Source organism: Castanea sativa, chromosome 2 (assembly GCF_040712315.1).
Source record: "Castanea sativa cultivar Marrone di Chiusa Pesio chromosome 2, ASM4071231v1".
Lineage (NCBI taxonomy): Eukaryota > Viridiplantae > Streptophyta > Magnoliopsida > Fagales > Fagaceae > Castanea > Castanea sativa.
This window is the reverse complement of record NC_134014.1, coordinates 39,480,781-39,493,148: the sequence shown is the minus strand read 5'-3', so window position 1 is coordinate 39,493,148 and position 12,368 is coordinate 39,480,781. Positions and strand designations below refer to the sequence as shown.

The 12,368-nt window shown below is 36.3% G+C and overlaps 1 protein-coding gene across 1 annotated transcript; it reads right to left on the bottom strand.

Moving 5' to 3' along the window:
- Positions 1 to 5,513: 5,513 nt before the first annotated feature.
- Positions 5,514 to 7,325, bottom strand: LOC142624210 (putative xyloglucan endotransglucosylase/hydrolase protein 6). Its single transcript, XM_075797748.1, has 4 exons — positions 7,085 to 7,325; positions 6,849 to 6,949; positions 6,567 to 6,763; positions 5,514 to 6,186 (listed from the first exon to the last, which is right to left on the bottom strand). Exons 1-4 carry the CDS (start codon positions 7,269 to 7,271, stop codon positions 5,796 to 5,798), a joined length of 876 nt encoding a protein of 291 aa, XP_075653863.1. The 5' UTR covers positions 7,272 to 7,325; the 3' UTR covers positions 5,514 to 5,795.
- Positions 7,326 to 12,368: the final 5,043 nt, after the last annotated feature.

The window sequence follows — 12,368 nt, the reverse complement described above, 5'->3', positions numbered from 1 at the left end:
GCAGCCAAGGCCTGGCGAGGATGGCTGTATATGGAGAGTACGCGTCAACCACAATGAAATCCACCTCAACCGTTTCTGAGCCGGATTGAACGGGCAAACGAATCTGTCCCTTCGGCACAACAGCTCTCCCCTCAAAGCTTATAAGCGGCGAATCATAAGGAGTAAGATCTTCCAGCTTCAACCTTAACCCCTTAAATAGATCAGGGTACATGATATTCCGCACCGCCCCGATCTATCATCACCCTTCTCACATCATAGTTCCCTATCCCGAGGGTGACCACAAGAGCATCGTCATGGGCCGGATAGTCCCTACCTTATCCTCCTCGGAGAAACCTAAGACGGGCAAAGTGCCCTTCAACCTCTTCGGCTCGCGACCCACATCCTCGGCCCGAGGATGGGAAACCGCCATCACCCTAGCTGGGCCTCGAGCCGGTCCTACAGTGTGGCGAAGATAACATTAATTGTTCCCAATGCTGGCCGAGATGTATTGTTCCTCCGGTTATTTGAACCGCATTGATCCGCCCGCCCGCTAGGTTGGCACAGTGTGCCGCTTCGCTTCCTTCATTGACAAGCTGCTCCAAGTGGTTCCAAAGGGTCCGATAGTTCTCGCAGTATGGCCCACATCCCGCGGGTACCTGGAAAAAGAGGCTCCGATTCCTCTTCGCAGGTCTCCTCGCCATCTTATCGTGCCATTTAAAGAAGGGTTCCTTACGAACTTTCTCCGTCAGTACCGATGTACCGGTTCCCGAATACGTTGTTCACGGCGCCCGAGGTGCCGCCGAGGCGGATCTGTCCGACGTAATCTCTCCCGCCTGTTATTGTGGTATCTCGTCCGACCCGAAATCCCTTCTCTTCTCGCGAGATAACCTTCTCCTTTCCCTTTCCTTGCCGTTGGTCTTCCTCCACTATCTTATACTCGTCAATACGGTCCTACGAGGCGACGTACACCGCGAACGAGCTTTTTAGTCAAAGACTTTCTCGTGTCGTGATCGTAGGAAGGCCTACCTTAAAGGTATTAAGCGCCACCTCATCAAAGTCGCCATCTATTTCATTAAACATCTCCCAGTAACAGTCAGAGTATGCTTTCAATGTCTCCCCTTCCCTCATGGTCATGGATAACAGCGAGTCCAATGGCCGAGGTACTCTACTACACGTAATGAATCGTGAAGCGAATGCTCTAGTAAGCTCCCCAAACGAACTTATAGACCCCGACTTAAGGCCGTTGAACCACCTCATAGCAACAGGTCCCAGGCTAGAGGGGAAAAATTTACACATCAGGGTCTCGTTGTGAGAGTGCACCGCCATCCTCTGGTTAAAGTGACTCATATGCTCCACCGGATTAGTCCGGCCATTATAGATGGTGAAAGTGGGCTGGGTAAACCTTCTGGGAAGCCTTCCTTTCTCAATCCTCCGTGCAAATGGAGATTTGGAGAGCTGGTGCAACGCCCTACTCATAGCATCGTTGCCTAAGCCCCTAGAATGAGGCTTCTTACGTCTACGAGTTGGCTGGTCGTCCTCCTCACCGGAGGATGTTGCACTGGTGGGAGAGCGCGACCTTGAGCTGTAGCCACCTCCCCTGTCCTCATCTGAGGAAGAATTAGATGAGGACGGTGAAAACCTACGCTTAGCACGGCGTAACCTTCTCTTCAAACGATTAATTTCCTTCTGCATGGATTTAGAACCCTCATCGTGGGTGGTGCTACCCCCCTCATGAATATGGCTAGCGCCTAGGTATTCTGTATGGACACTTCCCTCACGATCCCTTCGATGTTCAAGACGTTCGAAATGATCTTCCAGCTGTGATCCCTGTGACTCTGCATGGTGAGCACCTAAGCCTGCCATAGTATCCCTACCTCTTCTAGACTAGATTTCTCACAGACTGCGCCAATTGTAAGTGCACAATTGCACCTGGCCCCAAGAACAGTTACGGGCTCAGGCCCAATGAGCCTTAAACAATATGAATTTGTAGAGTGTGGGCTTGAAACCCAGGTTAGAAGTGTTTGAGGATTAAATGACAAGCCAAACATTGCAAACACCTGAAAGCAACAAGGAATATTGTAAATCAACCTGCTCGGACGTAAGCCGAGAGCTGTTCTTATATTATCTCTTTCTCTTTTTTTCTTTTTCTTTTTAGATTACAAAGAAGGGAGCCCCTTATTTCTGTTCTAAGTTACTCCTTAAATACTCATCTTTTTGATACTTTGTACACGTGTTGCCCCAACTCCCCCTTAGCCTAGATATTTCTTTTCTCAGTGCCTTTGAATAGTAACCAAAAGTTTCCCTTCCACTGTTCAGGTGTCACTTCCCCATTAATGCGGCCAGGGTGGTAGGTGCAGGGTCTTTAATGTGGAGGTGACAGCCTTTATCTTTAGTATTTCTCTATCATCGGTGCTTTTGGGACATTCAAGGGTTTACCCCCTTTAACCATTGGTCTTGACCGTGTCATTCCCTAACCTTTACCATGAAGTCCCGGGTTCTCCGGTGTCCGTCCGAAGAGAAATTCATCCTCGGCTGGATCCTCGGATCCTCGGCGTATGGGCCGACCCGTAGTACTAACAAGTTCTAAACCCAGGAGCAGGTCGGCCTTCCTTAGCATGGCCCAAAGGCCCACATCTCCATCAGGGTCTTTTTACTCCCCACAGTTTTTTTAATATCAGTTTTTTTTAAAATTTTCTATAAATTCTGAAATTTATTAAAAAAAAATAGCCAAAATGACGTCGTTTTGGCTCAATTAACGTCGTGTTGACTCAATTAACGGCATGACATAATTGGAGTTTAACAAAGTACCAAATTGACAACAATTAAAAGTTAGAGGACTGAAATAACAAAACTAAAAGTTAGAGAACTGAAATAAAAAAGACTAAAAATTAGAAGGTCAATTTTATTTTTTTGCCAATTATATATTATACCATAACTAAAATAAAATTATCTATTTCCACACATTGTGTGAGTTTGCTACTAGTTAAAATAAGGGATAATTACACTTTACCCACTTGTGATTTGCCTTTAAATTGACGTGCCTACCTGTGGTTTAAACTTTGACACTTTGCCCACCTGTGGTTACCACCGTTAGTCTCCTGTTATCCACCTCTGTTAAAAAGAAGGGTAAATATGTATTTTTGTACTATTTTTATGTCTCTCTCCTCCCAAAACATAAAAAACATAAAAATTCAAGAGAAAACAAGATCAAAATGTGCTATTAGTAAAAAAAATTATGCAATTTCTTAGAACTTCAACTTGTATTTGAACCTATCATCTCAACCACAAGCAAACAACAAATTATAAATCTGAAAGCATGATAAAGCCGTATGAGAAAAGAAAAATAACAACTTAATATAAATCCAATTTTAGATCCAATTTTTACAGAGCAATGAACTATTCATATACAATTGCTCTAGTGAAAATATGAAAAAAAAAAAAAAAAACCCAGAAAAGTTCCTGCCAACAAAAATTAAAAACCTAGAAAAGTTCAAAAATTAAAAACCCAGAAAAGTTCAAAAAATCCCAAAAAAATTAACAAACCCCAGTCCTACCGTAAAAATAAATAAAAAATAAAAACAACGTGGCTGTTCTCATGGGTCTCTCCATCAAGACATCTTAGCTGCTTTCGTGGGTCTCTCTCTTGCTTCCTAAGCGAGCCCCAAGAACAACGTGGCTTCTTCACTTAACAATTGAGAAAGAAAAAACAAATAGAACCACCCCACGCAAAACGCATTCCTCACCTCATTTCATTTCTCATCGACGGCGACACCTCAGTTCTCCTTTGTCAACCCACCAGAGTAATCATATCATTCCCTCTCAACTATTTGATTCGAAATTCGGATCATACCCAGTACCAGATCCGAGATCTCATGCCTCAGAAACCCATCTTCCTCGGGTTTCTCTTTCTCCTCCTCCTCCTCCTCTGCCATGCGGATCCGAATCCCACCTACTCCAAAACCAGCCCACCTGTGGGCCTCCGATCTGAGTTCAAAATGGTCCAGCACCAGCTCCGCGGCGCCTTAACAATCCTAGACGATTTCTCTTTCCAGGTCTCCCAATTTGACATGCTACCCGGATCCGACGTCCACTAGTGGGTCTCCCATTTTTAATCTTGTGTTAGTATTCTCATTGAAGCTCTTAAAGCCTTCAAATATTTTTACAAAAATCACTTTTTGATATTGTTTTTTCTAATTTTGTTATATTTTTGTGTTTGTAACGGTTTAAGTGATGGGTAGGTAACGACAGACTAACGGTGGTAACCACAGGTGGGCAAAATGTCAAAGTTTAAACCACAAGTAGGCACATCAAATTAGAGGCAAATTACAAGTGGGTAAAGTGTAACTATCCCTTAAAATAATTAATAGGTAATGAATTCAAGTTCTTAATTTCTTCCACACACACCCTATGTTTTCTGCACGTATATAGGTACTATTATTACCTTCTTTTTCTCTTCTTTTCTTGTCTTTTACGAAGATTTTTTGCTTATAATGTTTGAAAAGCAGTGCATAACATACAAAAATATCCTTTTCACAATTACGCAGAAGCTTTATTGGCTCGTACAAATACAATGCCTACCAAATACGGGGCACATATTGTAGCCCACAAGTAGGAAACCTTTTTTTCAACTTAAACTTAATCAACAAATACACGCCAAATTATCTATTCTCACGCATTGGGTGAATTTGCAACTAATTAAAACAATTAATAAGTAATGAATTTAAGTTCTTAATTTCTTCCACACACACCCTATGTTTTTTGCACGTATATATGGTACTACTAGGGGTGTTCACGGTGCGGTGCAAGGTGGTTTTAGGCCATTTTAGCACCGCACGTTGCAGTGTGATTTAGCTAAAACTATAACTGCACCACACCTTATCTTTACGGTCACATGTGCGGTACAGTGTAGTGCAGTACAGTTTAAAGTTTAGCCAAAACCATAACTGCACCGCACCTCATTTTTGCAGTCACTTTTATGGTGCGGTTTATAAGATGCGGTTTGAATGATTTGAAATTGGTATACTCTTCAAATTTTGGGCTTTTTCTACCCAGCCCAAAACTAATTTTTTTTCCCTTTGTTTTGGTCCAAGTTTTATTTATTGTGCTAGTTTTTCTTTATTTTTGGCTGACTTTCCTAATCAACACTTGTTAGGGTTATCAAACTATTTTTTTTTTTTTTGAAAACTAGGGTTATTAAACTATTAATAATATATTTAATATTAAAAATAATTAAATATATTAATATATAGAAAGGGTGCGGTGCAGTACGGTACGATTTTCTTATTATAAAATCGCAAACTATACTGTACCATGCGGTGTGGTGCAGTATGGTGCACTATTACTTATGATGCGGTATAATTATGCCATTTTACAGATAATTTTAATATAATTTATGTGGTTTTTACGATTTATATGGTTAGGTGAACATCCCTAGGTACTAGTATTACCTTCTTTTTCTCTTCTTTTCTTGTCTTTTACGAAGATTTTTTTGCTTATAATGTTTGAAAAGCAGTGCATAACATACAAAAACATCCTTTTCACAATTATGCAGAAGCTTTATTGACTCGTACAAATACAATGCCTACCAAATACGGGGCACATATTGTAGCCCACAAGTAGCTAGGAAACCTTTGTTTCAACTTAGACTTAATCAACATTTACACACACACATGATAATTCATGTTTATTCCTTGCATCTCCAATATGCATGGCTAGCGGCTCTTTTTCACATATACAAGGGCATGTACCTACGTAAGGGGTAGGAGTAAATGGTATATGTACCGCTTGGTAGATAAACGATTTGGTTGGTTTGAAAATTAGAAACCCGCAACACACTCTGGTGGGGTCACTGGGAACCTCGATTTATCAGTACAGTAGTCATAGATCATGTGGTTCATACGAACCCACTTATACTTTCTAGCTTCAAGTGGACTGAGCAATTGGTAAGTTGTTCCTTCCCACCAATTGCTGGGGTTTGAGGCACAGTTAGAGGGTCCTGGCACAGGGCACCCTTCAATATCAAAGTCCTTGTAATAAGCATAGAAAGGTGCTTTGCTCCAATCAATCTTTTCAAGTCCACCTCTTGTAGCCCAGTTATCAGCTTCCCACAATGTTGAATAGACCCCCATAGGTTGCAACTTTGGGAATGGGATTCCTTTAGCTTCGTTATTCTTGTAGACCCTAACTGGCACATCATCGACATAGAAACTGCAGTACCAAACAACAATAACATTAAGAACACAATTATTGACACAGAAAGTAATTAAAAGACTTTACTGCTTGTAAATGTGTGTCGGTCATGCTTATTATGACGGTTTTTTTTTTTTTTTTTTTTGGGTCAGCTAACGAGTTTCCTTACACATTAATTAACCATTTATTTTATAAAAATTTTGACACTAATTTTATAAAAAAAAATTATCAAAATATTAATTTTTTTTAAAATAGATTATTAATTAATTTCCAAGATATTAGTTAACATTTCTTTTTTTATTATTCAATAATGTCTATTTGAATTGTGGACATTTTTATTGGAAACATAAAAAAAAAAACAAACAAACAAACAATAATGCATGACACTGTTAACTTACACAATATGATGGTGGTTCCAGAGTATTGTGTAAGTGTGGAAGTCAGCTGCAGGATCAAACCAAAGGTTGACTCTTTGTTCCCTATTACCCTTTCCACGAGCATAGATATTGGTCTGGACCGTGTACGGTTGTCCGGTCCGATTCCCCAAGAACTCAAAGTCCAGCTCGTCACGAATGGTATCCGTGTTGGAATTCATCTACAACACAATTCAGTGCAAACAAATGAATATCAAGAACTTAGCTTGCACACAGGAAAATTTTCAAATTGAAATGTAAACATACATAGAAGGCAGTGACAGTTCCGGCAGAGTCTCCAGGAATCAGCTTAATCTTCATGCTGACACGCCCGAACAAGTACTGTCTCTTGGAAGCAAACCCACATCCTGAAATGCAACAATTTTTCTGATCATATAGTACTGCTACTAAACACAAAGTTTGTCATATCTATATGTCTATCATAAAATATACAATTAAGCTATTTTTCAATACAATATATGTGACCCCACGCAAAGTAGTACCAGAATTTCGGTCTAGAATGAGTTGGATGGCCCTCCCTCTATCGATCTGCTTGATATGGGAATCAGACCACGTGATTTTAAAATCTTCAAGAAAAGTGGCCGGTCTCCCTGTTACCGAGAGAGCAAATACAAGCACAAAAAGTGAGAGACAAGCAAATGCATTTCTTAAGGAGGAATACATAGCCATGATGATTGTGTTAAGAAAGGATGGAGATAAAAGAGAGACTTATTATGAATGTGATTTGGGATAGAACTTTGGGGGGTTGTATATATAGTAGTGATAGCAAGTGATTAAGACTAGTGCTGCATTCAAATGGAAAATGCCATTACAGCTTGGCTTTCCATACAGCTAAACGCAAGCAGTCATTTAGGCCCTACCAAAAATTGTTTTTTAGTTCCATTTGGCCCTCTTTTTTATCGTCGGCCTCATGATTTTCTTGATCATTCATCTCATTGCGTGATAAAATGTAATAGTGATGTCCATCTAACTATTATTATATGTGGATGTAAAAATTGCCTAGCTCATCCTATACTAATTGATTAATTTCCGTGACATTCTAAAAAAGAAAAGTAAGTTGGATGTGATTGTGATTTGATTCAGAAGTGTGATTTAATACAGCCATATATTTAACTAGCACCTAACTCCAAGGTCTATCCCATCATTGTTTCATAGCCTGATGAATTCTTAGTCAACTAGCATGCCCCGGAGTTAAAACCAATCTAATCAATTCGTGCAATGTCTGTAGACAGCCAGGAGAAATTGATTGATATTGAATGGCTATGGGCAAGTATACAGACTACTGTAGTGTGTGACCACAAAAGTGGGCCTTGTTCTAGGTTGAGGATGGATTAGTGAGCCATCATTTCAAGCTGTTATAATGGATTTTTAAGATAAAGTTGATCATGACAGTAGTAGGTTACTGATCAGATTTGATATCAAAATTACCACATATGTGAACTTATTAGTGAGCTTTGTTTAAAGACTCAAATTGGAGTGTCAATGATCATATAGTTAACACATCCATATGGTTTTATTGGGTTTAAATGCAGAAGTCGAGTCTCCTTTTTACAGTTTACAAAAATATGTCTAAAGTTTTCTCTACATCAAACTTGAGTTGTCAGCGGTCCAAAAAAATAAATAAAACCTTCAGATGTCATATGTGAGAGTCGTGAATTAAGATCCTTTGGTAGCATTATAAATGTTGTACAAATAACATATGGGAGAGTCATCATTTCAACTTTCAATACCATAATCAAGCGAATAGAATGTTACTATGGTTATGGTAATGTTAAGGTAGGAGAGCTACTCTCATCACCCCTTTTATTAATATTATTTCTTATTTATAAAAAAAGGTTGATAAAAAATATTTTATGGTAAAATATGAATATGATGATATCATCTTTTAGTGAGATTTGAGAAAATATTTTTCGTGTAAAGATTAATAACCACATGTTATGGTTTCATAGTTAACAAAAATTGGTTCATGGGATACAAGGATTTAGGGTCTGTTTGGTTGAGGTGAAATAATAGAAGAAGAGAGAAAATATGAGAGAATGGAAGAGGAGGGCGTTTGGTGGGGGCCGGGGTGAATAGGGGTGGAGGAGTCCCTAAACCTACCATTTAAGAGGAAAATGTTTTCTCCCAAATTTGAGAAGAAAACTAGAGAGAAAAAGTGAAAAGGAAATGGGTTTGATGTGAAATTATTCGTTTACCCTCTCCTTTATTTATTAATATTGCTACTTTTTTTTTCCTTCTTGTTTTTGAAAATGTTACTGCTGCTACGTTACCACCTCTCTTTTATTATAAAAATGCTTACAAATTGATATGATAATGAATGCAATTAATGTTATTTCAACAATATAATAATAATAAATATTTGAATTATTATTTTTGTAATGAGTGACATATCAACATATAAAATTTGTGTAATAAATTTGTAGTATTTCTAGTATTATTCAAGAGGTCACTAGACTTAAAGAGTACATACGTGGCAAATTCAACACCAAAGGTATAATTGCACTCAAGTTTATTTGGTTGCGATTCTTTTTCCTTGCATAAATTTCTTTGGGAATTGGTAATAGCTGGTTTAGGAGGATCCTCATATTTTGGTCCAGCAATACTGCATATAAAGAGAATTTGGAAGATGGAGCCGACCAAACGAGTCCTTATAACTGACAGGGAAAGACTTAAAGAGTTTTTGAAGCTAAAAGACAAACAGATCACTTTTCTCTTGCACAATTGAAAATGAAGAAATGGCATTGGATAGGGAAGGTATAAATGGGCTGTGGGCACAAGAGTGATAGTAATTTTCTGGGCCTTATCTGACGTTACGTATATGGTAGGAATGAAGACAGTACTGATTAATTAGACGTAGTCAAGCCCAATCAATTTCAACACACGTCCAATTCTTGTGCTTAATTGTGGCCAAGTTAAGGATTTTTATTTTTATTTATATATTAATATTATTTTTTATAAACTTTTTAAATCTATATATGACATTAGATATCTTCTTTTGGTTATAGATTGATATCTTCTTATTTATATATTAATATTAATATAACACAAAAACTGTTTTTTTTAATGACAATTAAATTCAATACAACTATTTGTTTGAATTTAATTTGAAAACTTAAAATATTACACCAAAGTTTTACCGTTGGGGGAACTTGATTTCTGGAAAATTTGTTAATTTTCTTGTATTTGATTGCAACATTAAAAATACTAACAAATTTTCTATTGGGACAGACCCCGACCAAAGGAGAAAACAATTTTTATTTTTCTGGATAATTTGGGAGCCTTAAATGGGAAAATAAACTCCTAATTTGGAATTAACACAAAAATTACGTGGGAAAGCAGCTACTTTGAGCGAAAAAAAAGAAAAGAAAAGAAGTTATTTAGGAAAAAGTCAACATTCATTCACCAACAATAATGGTTAGTTTGTGTGGAGAGAGAGAGAGAGAGAGATGTTATTTAGGAAAATGTTTTTGATTCTCATAATTACAAATTAGAAATAAATAAGTTGCCTAACCCATTGTACATTCATGCATTTCGCGGAGAAGATGAAAGATCAAAATTTATTGTGCTTTCTATATTCTCGGTCCTTACCTTCCACACCCTATAAATAATTAAATTTGTGAAGTGACCATCACATCAAAAGTGTGCAATAATAACTTTTACTATAACTTATTAAAGTAATGCGAATAGTGATAATTACTTGTATATCGATCCATCATTTCTTTTCTTTTTGCCACTCATGTTAATAGTCAATTATATCGTAATTGTGATACAAAAGTTGTATATGTAAACATTCTTAACAAAGTAAAAAATAATAATAATAATAAAAAATATCAAAATAAAATAAAACAAATTATGCTAATCTGTTATTTAGCTTTCATCCATTCAAGCTGATGCCGATGTTTTATGGGAATCAGAAATTCATTAAAAAAGAAAAAGAGAAAGAAAACAACAATAACAATAACAACAAAGGAAAGGGAAGCCGTTGAGCCAACGTTGATAAGGAGCCAACTAGCCCAGCCATTGGTGCTTTCAAATCAATCAATGAATAGTGAATACGCATTGATGGGTCACACCTACCTAGACTATACACCATCAAAATCAACTTTCAATAATTTTGGGCTTTCAAATTGTAGACACTTGGAAAAAATTTTCAAACTCAGACTACTTGATAAATCGAAAAAAAAGAGAGGTTAAATATTTTTATAATTAAACTAACGTTTAATTAAAATCGAACTGTGTTGATGTTATAATTAATTTAATAATAATAAAATATAAATAAAGGTATTAAAATGAAAAATATTAACAAATTTTTACTAAAAGTATGTCTAAAAAAATTAAACAACTTTCAAATGAATTTTCACCATTTTTATAAGATTAATAGAAAATAATAAAGCATAAACAAGTGTTAAAAAATTGTGTTTAGTAATCTTTCAAATAAAAAAATTATATAATATAAAATCATTTTTAGCATAAATTAATAAATTGTATATTCACATGTAAAAAGTATAGTTCTTGAATCTCTAATAAAATTATCATATAATAACAAATTGAGAGGGATAATATAATAAATTGGAAAACTATAATCTAAATTGTAAATAAATAAAATATTTCATCCAAGAATGACACAACAAAAGAGCATAGCGTATTGGTCACTGCATTAGTACTGAACTTACCAAGTCCTTAGTTCTATCCCTCGCTTGCTCCTATTTGGGACTTTTTATATTTAAATTGATTGAACCGTAATTTCAACTTAAAAAATTGGTTTGCTACTCGGTTCAAGGTTACTCGGGTCAGACTAGCCGGTCCGGTTTGAGTCTGAAAACCTTGCACTTCACCCATGCTCTTGAAAGAATAATAATTGGTATAATATACAAGGGGTGCATTAATTTCTTTTATCACTTAGCCAGAAGAAGAGGGAAAAAAAATCAAGATTGTGAAGGAATGAATTATAGTTCCTAAGGGGAAAAAAATTTGCGAAGGAATGCATTATAGTTCCTAAGGGGAAAAAAAAATCCTAGAACTAACTGCAACTTGTAAATGAGGGAATGGTAGAACTTACATTTCCTGGTTCCTAGGCATTAGTCCTCCTAGCGTATTTCCAGTCGTGGCAAACATATGAAGGCTGTCTAAGGTAGGATTGAGCACGAGACAAGCTAGGTCGGATTTAGGCCTAATTCTCAACTCGACCCGATATCAAGACTCGAAATCTTGCTCACTTGTACCTGCACGGGTTGGATTGGGTCACTTGCTCTCTCAAATTCAATTAAGTTTAGTTATTTGTTTAAATTTAACTATATCTATGTGTTTGAATTTAATTATGAAACCTAATGTATTGTATAAGTAACTTAGATAATATATAACGTTGTGAGTTATTAACTATAATTAGTTCAATTGATAAAGTCTCATGTTGTCAATAAAGAGATGAGGATTAAATTCCGTTTACACCAAAAACCAATTAGTATTTTGGCCTCACAATAATATGTAACATTGACTTTAAATATTTAATTTTTTTAAAGTTATTTAATTTTATTTTAGATGTAATCATATTTGAATATAGCATCTACTTCATAATTATTGTGTCTTTTCATCAAACTAATACACCATTTGATTTTTTATATGAACATGATTCAAACCCTAATCTTATATTCAACAATAAAATATTTTACCTGTTAATATATAAAATATTTCATATGATTCAATTAGGAGATTTATAAACAAAATTTGAGAACCTTATGACAGTTGTCAATTCAACCTGTGAAAAACCCC

Excerpts from the sequence above, each read along its gene's own strand:
- LOC142624210 (XM_075797748.1), bottom strand. The coding sequence starts at position 7,271 with ATGGCTATGTATTCCTCCTTAAGAAATGCATTTGCTTGTCTCTCACTT. Across the intron at positions 6,950-7,084 it reads CATTCTAGACCGAAATTCTG|GATGTGGGTTTGCTTCCAAG; the intron begins GTACTACTTTGC and ends GTTGCATTTCAG. Across the intron at positions 6,187-6,566 it reads TGGAACCACCATCATATTGT|TTTCTATGTCGATGATGTGC; the intron begins GTAAGTTAACAG and ends TTGGTACTGCAG.